Source organism: Elephantulus edwardii, unplaced genomic scaffold (assembly GCF_000299155.1).
Source record: "Elephantulus edwardii isolate Elephantulus edwardi_28Jun2011 unplaced genomic scaffold, EleEdw1.0 scaffold00049, whole genome shotgun sequence".
Taxonomy (NCBI): Eukaryota; Metazoa; Chordata; class Mammalia; order Macroscelidea; family Macroscelididae; genus Elephantulus; species Elephantulus edwardii.
In genome coordinates, this window is record NW_006399799.1 from 16,130,785 (window position 1) to 16,140,754 (window position 9,970).

Consider the following 9,970-nt stretch of genomic DNA (forward strand, 5'->3'; position numbering starts at 1 on the left):
AAAACAAGTCTCTTCAAAACGCATCGGGACATTTCTGATTGGAGGAACCAGTGAAGTGGAAATCAGATTTATCCAGTTTTAGGAATAACACAAACGTCTTCTTGTCCAGTTGTATGAGGCTCCAAATGAGCCATCTCTGCTTAAAACTGGTAACAAGGCTGGCAGACAGTGTTTGGAGGGTCCCATTTAGTTTGAACCAGAGGTGACTCACTCTCCAGAAGGCTGCATCTGTTTACAGAACTCATCAAACTGCTGCTGCTCCAGTTCTGTCATGACTCTGTTGAGGGCATAGATCTGAATGGGAGGAAACAAACAAACAAAAAAAATCATCAACAATGGAGGTAGATGCTCAACATATCATCAGACACAGTAAGGTCTGTCACTTGAAAATTCCAGGACTGTGCTAGTAATTCAGGAATAGGTATGGGAAGAGTAACATTGGATATTAATCCCTTTTGGAGAATTAGAAAAGCAGCAGCAAAGTGGCTTGATTAGGCCTTTGAAGGATTAGTAAATCTTGAAGATTGGGGATGGGACAGGATAAGCAATTCACAGGAGAATATACTGTAAATGTACAGGTTCAGTTCTGTGGATTCCAAATATGCTAATATGAAGGATATATACAGTGGAGTTGGGGATCTGGAAAAACAAGAAAAGTAGGTTAGGGCTTTCATGCTGTGCTAAGGGATCTGGACTTTTATCTGGTAAAATATGGAGAGCCAGTGAAAATAAGTATGTAGGGGAACAAGTTGATTATATGTGTGCTTTGGTAAAGATAGAGGCAGTGTAGTACTTGACTACTAACCAAAGTTGGTGATTCAACCATACTCAGATGTGCCTCATAGAAAGACCTGGTGATCTGCTTCTGAAGTCAAAATCCAGAGGACGGCAAATGTGTTGTTTTTGTTATTTTAGGTGATAACCTATTACAATAGTCCAAAGAGGATGTAGTGGGAACATGACCTAGAACAGGATGATCAAAGAAGAATCAATGTCTTTAAATTGTGGTGCTGATGAAGAGTATTGAACATCCCATGGACTGCCAAAAAAAGAAACATATCTGTCTTTCAGAAAGTGCAGCTAGTGCACTCTGTAGAGGCAAAGATAGGGAAACTTCATCTCACATACTTTGGGCATGTTGTTAGGATGGGGCCAGTTCTTGGAAAAAGACCTCATGCTAGGAAAGGGAGAAGGTCACAGAAAGGAAGCAAGACCCTCAGCAAGATGGACTGACATAGTCACTGTAACAATGGGCTTAATATGTTGGACATCACGAGGATGGTACAAGACAGGGCAGGGTTCAGATCTGTTGTTTATAGGGTTACTACAAGTTGTAGCTCATTCAGTTTCATCTAACAAGTTTTAGTAAGCCTAAAAGGAGGCTCTTGGCCCAGGGTAACCTTACCATGATGAGGCTTGCTATTCCCCCAACAATGCCATTCAAGAGGTGGTGTGCATCATGTATCCACATATGGGGGCAAAGAAAAGAAGGGCTGCCCATTATTCATGTCAGAGGAGTTGGATGAAGCAAGAGGCAGATCTTTGGACTGAATCGTTAATATGTATCAAAGAGTGTAGAGAACATTGATTGACTAAAGCAGCATTTACATCCCTGAATTAACAAACCAAACAAAATCTTCAGTCTAGTCACCTCTAATTGTGGGAAGTCAAATTTCATACTAAATATTTATAATAAACCAAATGCTATTTCAGGATATAAGGGAGGCAAATAGAAGGTGGAATTCATCCTGAAGCACTGAGGCAAACCTTAAGCATTTACAGGACTCTTGTATTTGCTAACCCTTCCCTCCTGAGTCAAGCATAAGGTTTTCAATAGAAAGAGTTTAGCTTCATTTGCATTGAATTCTCTTTGTGATTTTCTTCCTGGCAATTTTCAATAAAGGCACAGGAAAGCTGGGACCAGCATAGCACTTCAGTTGTTTTGAGAGCCTCCTGCTTTACCTTTGTTTTCTCTTACATTCCTGGTGTTCTGTCTCATTATTAATACTTATTAATACACTTTACCCCTGGTCTGCAACATACTATGGCAATGTGGTTAGTAAGCTAGAGAACTCTCTTTTTATATAGGCGACCTGGGTTTGATTTTGCTGCCAATGCACCCCATGTGCAACCACCACTCCTCTGTCAGTCAAGACTTGATTGCTGCTGTGAGGCTGAACAGGTTTTAATAGAACTTCCAGACTAAACAAGTTGTTGTTGTTGTTGTTGTTGTTATGTGCCATCGAGTCATTTGCAACTCATAGCAACCCTATGTACAAGAGGCCCAAATGCTGTTCTATCCTGTACCAACCTCGCTGTCTCAAACACACTCATTCCCACCACTCCACTCACAGAACCAATGCATTTCATCGAGGGTCTTCCTCTCCTGTGCCATCCCTCCACTCTCCCAAACATGATATCCCTCTCTAAGGACCAGTCCCTCCTCGCAACATGCCCAAAGTATGTCAGATGAAGCTTCAGAATTCTTGACTCCAGGGAACATTCTGGCTTCACCCTTTCCAGGACAAACCTGTTTGTTCTCCTAGCAGTCCATGGTATATTCAACACTCTTCTCCAGCACCACAACTCAAAGGCATCAATTCTCTTTCTATCATCCCTATTCACTGTCCAACTCTCTGATGCATAGCACGTAATTGCAAAGACTATAGTCTGGATCAGGCGCACCTTAGTCTCCAGCCTGATGTAGTTGCACTTCAGTACTCTTGAGAGGTCACTCACAGCACAAGTAGACTAGAAGAAAGTCTCAGCAATCTATTTCTGAAAAGTTGGTCCAGGTAGTATTTAGTTCCATTGTGCATGGAGTTGGAGGCTGATTGGTACAACATATGGTTTCTCTCTCTCTCTCTCTCACACACACACACACACACACACACACACACACACACACTTTGACTTCACAATACCTAGCATTTTAAATATGCACACATTATTGTGCAAGGGACTGAAAGGGATACTTAATAGCTTCTTAGAGACTGATCAAGAAGGTAGAGGAAATAAAATAAGCAGAAAAAGGTAATAAATAAACGAAATACTGACGAAAGAAACAACTAAAAATGGGTCAGGATATCTAAGTCAGGGAATGAAAGACTTTGTAGAAAGAAAGGGTCACTAGTAGTGTCACATGCTGCTTCAACTGCCAAATACACCTTCTGTTCTCATTCATCCCTCACACTGAACCTTCTGGAATGTGGTATCTTTATAGAACTGAGTGGAAACTGTTTCTTCATTCTGCAAGGGGTCTGGTCACATTTCTATTTTAGGAAATCACACTCCGGGCCATACAGACAAAGAAAACCACAAAGCAGCTGTTCTGAGAAGGGTCAGAATTAGTTCTGCCCCTCATGTGACTCTAGTCACATACATCACTTCACTATAGCATGAGGATAGTACTACCTACTTCATGGAGGTCATATATTTCACATTTATATTATCAATTTGTTTTAGGAAAAAATGAAGGTTTATTATGATATATTATAACTAAGCATGCCAACATCAACATAACAAGCTGTTCAATTTAGAATGCAAAATATAAAAAATCCCCAACTGCTTAAAAGCACAGTGGCCTGATAAAAAGCACTAGTGCTTACTGAGTGCTTTCTGTGTCAAGTATACTGCTAAGTGTGTCACATATAAGATTTCTATTATATCATGGACTGCTAGGAGGACAAACAGGTTTGTCCTGGGAGGGTGAAACCAGGCTACTCCTTGGAGGCAAGGATTCTGAAGCTCCATCTGACATACTTTGGACATGTTGCAGGGAAGGACCAGTCCATGGAGAGGGACATCATGCTTGGAAGGGTGGAGGGACAGTGCAGGAGATGAAGACCCTAGATAAGATGTATTGACTCAGTGACTGGAGTAATGGAGGTGGGTGTGTGAGGTTGGCACAGGATAGTGCAGGGTCCAGAGCTGTTGTACATAGGGTCACTATAAGTTGTAGGCGACTTGATGGCACATAACAACAACAATAACAACCTTATGAGGCAGATATTAGCATTCTCATTTTTAAAAAGAGAAAGTTGAGAATGACTGGTAACCCTAAGTTTCTGTAAACTTTTATTTAAATTAATTTAAAAAAAAAGAGAAAATTGAGAAACTCAGGTTCAGAGAAATTTAAGCATCTTGTTCAAGGGCACAATGGATCTTAAAGTCAGACAAGTAAATTTAACCTATAGAATCTTGCTAAGGGGGGGTAACAATATGACATGAACAATGGCAGTTCAACAAGGGCAGTTTCATAGGCCTATTTGGTAAGGAGCTGTGCTGCCAACGCAAAGGTATGCAATTCGAATCCACCAGCTGCTCTATGGCAGAAGGATGGGAAATTTCCTCCCATAAGCTTTACTGCCATTGAAACCTGCTGGAAAGCAGTGATGGGTCTGTTCTGACTCATATACACCACCACCACCACTACCACCACCTCCACCACATTTGTTATAGCAGCCCTCTAACAGCTCAACAGAGCACAATTCAGTAAAACTGGAAGCCTGGGTCATATGAGGATGGAGATGTAATGAAAAGGGGATAAAACTTGTTAGAAACCAGGTCAAAGATCTCAGGTGATCTACATTAATCTAAAGGTAAACTTCAGCTGCTCAATCAACATAAAATGAAATTTATTTATTATGTCTGCCTCTCCTCACACTCCATGAAAGCACATACCATTTTTTGTCTACTTTGTCCATTTACATATCCGAAATTCCCAGAACAGTCCTTGTCACATAATTACTGTTATTATGTGCCGTCAAGTCGACTACGACTCAAAGCAACCCTATGTACAATAGCTCTGAACCCTGCTCTATCCTGAGCCAATCTCACTGTCTCTGACACACTTAACCCCTCATTACCCCAGTTATTGTGTCAATTCATCTCATTTGGAATCTTCCTCTCCTGCACTGTCCCTTGACCCTTCTAAGCATGATATTTCTTTCTCCAGAAACTGGTCTCTTTTGGCTACATGCCCAAAGTACGTGAGATGGAGTCTCAAAATCCTCCCCTCAAAAGAACAGCTTGGTTTCACCCTCTGCAAGAAAGACCTGTTAGTTCTCTTGGTAGTCCATGGAATGTTCAAAACTCTTCTCCAGCACCACAACACAAAGGCATTGATGATTCTTCTGCCATTCTTGGTCATTGTCCAGCTCTCTGAGGCATAGCAAGTAATGACAAAGACCACGGTCTGGATCAGGTGTACCTTAGTCTCTAGGCTGACATCCTTGCTCTTCAGCACTCTGGAGATGTCCCTGACAACATATTTTCCTAATCTGTTTCATCTTTTGATTTCCTGACTGCTAGTGCCAAGAGTGTTGATTGTGGAACTGAGAAAGCTGAAATTATTACCAATCTCAATCTCTTCTCTATATACCATGATGCTGCCAAGGGGCTCAGTGGTAAGAATCTTTGTTTTCTTTATGCTGAGCTTCAATCCATATTGCAGACAATAGTTCTTGACCCTATGCAGCAAACGCTTCAGGCTCTCCTCAGTTTCAGCAACTAATTCAATATTTGTTCAATAAGTAGATAAGCTTGGTAAGAACTTAAAGTCTGATCTTATTAAATATTGTTAAATCTTATAACACTATTGGGGATCTCTGGTGGCCTAGTGGCAAGAAGCTGCACTGCAATCCCAGAGGTGCACGGTTCAAATCCACCAGATGCTCTGCCGGAAAAGGAGGGACAATCTCCTCCTGTACCAGTCAGATCCGATTTGACGGTATGTACACACACACACACACACACACACACACACACAAATTTTAAAAATTAAAAAAATCTTATAACACTATTAACAGGTGTAAACTGAGATAATACTTTCAAAACAATACATCAATGTCTAGTAAAGAGAAAGGAAATTTGATGGCTTAAACATTTGGTTACTAAGTGAATGGTAGGCAGTTTAAATGCACCAGTTCTCTGCAAAGATTATACTACATGTCACTTCTACTCTGTCAAGCAGATTTGCTATGAGTTGGTATTGACTTTACTGCACACCACAACAATAAAACTGAAAATGTACAAGTTGACAATGAATAAGGATGACAGTAAAAGAACTGACACCTTTGAGCTTTAGTGTTGGAGAAGAGCACTGAACATCATAGATGGCCAAGAGAACAGATATGTTATGGAGAGGGTGCAGCCAGAGTGCTCTTTGGAGGCAAGAATGATGAGGCTTCACCTCACATACTTTGGGCATGTTGCTAGAAGGGTCTATGCCTTGGAGAAGGACATGAAGCTGAGAAGGGTGGAGGGTCAGCGAAGGAGAGGAAACCCTTGACCAGGTGGACTGATGCGGTGACTGCTGCAATGGGCTCTTGTGTAACAGGAGGTGTGATGATGGCACAATATAGAACAGGATTCAGATATTTTTTTTAGATTTTTTAAATTTTATTATTTTTGTGTGAGTGTACCATCAAATCAGATCTGACTGGTACAGGAGGAGATTGTCCCTCCTTACCTGGCACAGCATCTGGTGGATTCGAACCATGCACCTATGGGATTGTAGTTGCAGCTCCTTGCCACTAGGCCACCAGAGCTCCTGATTCAGATCTTTTGTACATAGGGTCTCTATGAGTCGACTTGATGGCAAGTAAAATAGATATTCCAGGGAACTCCTGCAGTCTAGTGTTAAGAAGCTGTGCTGCAATCCCAAAGGCAATTCAAATCTATCAGCTGCTCCATAGAGGATAGATAATCTCCTTCCATGCAATTTATTGCCTCTGAAAACCTGCTGGAGGGTTAGCTATAGGTTGGTTCTGACTTAATGGCACACAACAACATAGAAATTCTAGCTAAGGGGAGCTCTGGTGGCCTAGTGGCAAGAAGCTGCAGTGCAACCCCAGAGGTATGCTCCGTTGGAGAAGGAGGGGCAATCTCCTCCTGTACCAGTCAAATCTGATTTGACGCTACACACACACAGCGAGAGAGCGCGAGCGCGAGCGCGAAATTTCTAGCACAGGCTTTAAAAGATATCGAAAAGTTTTTCACTGTCATAGTGTGTAATAACAGAAAATATTAAGATCCAAAAGTCTGTCTCTGGAGGAATGGGTAAATATACTGAAAAAAGTATATTCACATGTAGATTATTATAAGTAGCTAAACAGAATAACTCATATTAACACAGGCTGCTGTTGTGTGCACCGTCAAGCCAGAATCGAGTCATAGCTGACCCTCCAGAAGGTTTTAGAGACAGTCACAAGAATCTCCCACAGAACAGCTAATGGGTTAGAATCCTATGCCTTTGGTATGAGCAGGTCCTTACCATTAGGCCACCTAAGGTAAAACGAAATATAAGAATAATGCAGAACTATAAATGAGATTTTACTAATATAAATATTTTAAAATTCAAAAGAATATTGTACATTGTTAAGATATCTATTAATATATTTGAATGTAAAAGTACTTTAAAGACCATAAAAGTGGTTGTCCATAAAGAGGGTAAAAAGAGTGCAAAAAAGAAATGAACAAAGGATTCTTCAAAGTTGGACATTTAAATGTTTAAAAAGACTCTAAACAAATGATAAAATGTTAACTACTATCATCTAAGGAGCAGAGTAGTCAATAATTTGTGCTGTATGCTATATTTCTGTATTTTCAATTTCTCAAAAAGAGAATTAAGAAAGAAAAAATAGGAAGAGGAAAAATAGAGACCACAAAGCATTCCTCCCATCCCAGATATTAAATACTAAAATACTTATGTTTTAAGTAAAAAAAACAAACAAACAAAAAACCCAAAACAAAAAACCCAAAATGCAAAAGAACCCAAATTCACGTTTTAACATATACTGTGTAAGAAAAATTTAAGCTTTTTATTCTCAAATTGAATTTAAGGATTGAGATAACAAAGAAGTGTTTTAGGATTGAGATAACAAAGGAGTATTTTTGTTAGGTTTGGAGTTTAGGTCTTTTACTTCCTGATTATAAGCAGCAAGTTTCAGGACTAAATCCAGAACCTCTGTCCTGGGGGCTGTGTGTAGCGTGGGGGGTGTGGGTATGGTGTAGGGGATGTGTATGGGGGTGTGGTGTGGTCAGGCACTAGCTTTTCCTATCTCTCCCTTTTACCCTTGCCTATTCCTTTTCTTTCTCCTTTCCCAATTCCCTCAGGTCCCAACTATCCAAGCTGTAAACCAGGAGTCCTGGAGAGTCCGGGTCCTGGCCCTCATTTGGATTGTAAACCCGTCTGACTTTCATTATTCTGGACCTCCAAGGTGTCCTCTAAACCAGGGGGATGAGCTGTCTAGCCTGGAGGCAGGGAGGGTTCCCGGTCCAGTCCTCCCCTCTATTCCTCTGCCCCATTATCATCTCTGGTAGACTGCAGAGTACAGATTTCTGCTGGGTCTCACCTCCGCTCTTTGTCTTTGTTTCAGCTCCTGTTGGGCCGACTTCTGCTTGGCCTTCTCAACTCTGCTGACAGGTTCTTTAACTTTGGGTTTTTCTTTACGTGCTGGTGGGTCCATGGCAGGGCTTCTCAATACTACAGTCAGCTCTGATCTGGATGGCCCAGAAAGGGGCGGCGCTGCAAGCAAACAAAAGAACTGCCAGTCACTCGCCTGTGGAACCCCCTAGCTCAGCCCCTTTCTTTGACAGGTGAGGCACAAAGCGGCCCGAGGGGAAGAGCGCTGGATCTGGAGGCGTCAGGTTTCATGGCCACGGCCACGGCCACGCTGGGCCACTCTAAAAAAAATCCAAATCTCCTCCTGCATCCTCAGCGTTCTCCCTCAAGAGCTGCTTTGACAAGCATTAAATAAAACAAACAAAAAAACATGTGAACGCGCCTGATACACTGTCGAATGCTGAAACTCGAGGAGTTATTATTAGAAGGGCAACGAGGCCCGGGAGTCTCGCGACGGCCAGGCCAGAGTTTCGCACCCCAAGCTTGGCATCACTGGCCAACAGGACGATTTCCGACCCAATTCTCTCCGGACGCCCTGCCCAGGTGCTGTCCACGCCCAGGACCTCCCCACTTGCCATGGCCCGCCCTCCGCCTCCCGACTCCGCCCCGGTCCGCCCTGGGCAGCCCAGCCCCGAGGGGCTGCATTCAAGCATCCACCTCACGCCCTCTTTCAGGTGCAAAATGGTGTTAGGAGACAGGCGCCCCGAACCTCTGGCGCCACCGCCAATCGAAGGGCTCGGGAATCTATAGGCTTCCCTATCTGATTTTGGGATCGTGGGACCTCAGCAGCAATGTAGACGGAGGCCCCTAGCCGACCTTCAATCGGGGACTCGGAAATCCATGCCTTTTCCCTAATTCTGGATGGAGCATTCAGAGCCCTCCCACCTAGGGCTGGGCGGGGCCAGGGGCGGGCGGGTGACTGCGCACGCGCAGAGGTTCTAGAGGAGGAAGGGGGCGGAAACCCTTTAAAGGGTGCGTTACGTCATCACCGGAGGGGTAAAGATGGGTAGGGGCGAAACTGCAGGGTTGCACAATTTGGTGGGTGGAAGAAGGGGATGAAGGAAATGGGAAAGATACGGGTGAAAAGACAAAGTAATGATGAGCAACATAATGCATGGGAGAAAGCCCCCCAAATGCATGGGAATGATTGAAACACAGTATGAATGAAGAATAGAGTGAAACACAATGTATATGAGCTTTGTAAGCAAACCAAGATAAAATTTAAAAAAAGAGAGAGAAATTTCAAAAGGCTTCATAGAATAAACAGCCACTTACAATGGAATTTTAAAAAAAAAACCACACACCTTTTTTCCTGGGAATACTTTGTGGGACAGCTGCAAGGCTTTAAAGGGTGAAATCTGAAACCAGGTATTAGAATTTTAAATTGATAAACTACGTTTTCTTTTTTCATTCTTTTTTTTTTTTGTTTGAAACTACATTTTCTTAATTCAGAAAGTGGACCATGGTAATGGCCCCTTTCTTAGTTAACAAGCTTATTAGCGAGTGGGAGGATCAGGTGAAATCTTGTTTGCCGCAGTGGGAAATGGACACGTTGAAATAGTA

General features: G+C 42.5%; 1 protein-coding gene across 1 annotated transcript; it reads right to left on the bottom strand.

The window, feature by feature from the left end:
- Positions 1–207: 207 nt before the first annotated feature.
- Positions 208–8,471, bottom strand: CCDC23 (coiled-coil domain containing 23). Its single transcript, XM_006886535.1, has 2 exons — positions 8,358–8,471; positions 208–294 (listed from the first exon to the last, which is right to left on the bottom strand). The coding sequence occupies exons 1-2, from the start codon at positions 8,469–8,471 to the stop codon at positions 208–210; spliced, it is 201 nt and encodes a 66-aa protein (XP_006886597.1).
- Positions 8,472–9,970: the final 1,499 nt, after the last annotated feature.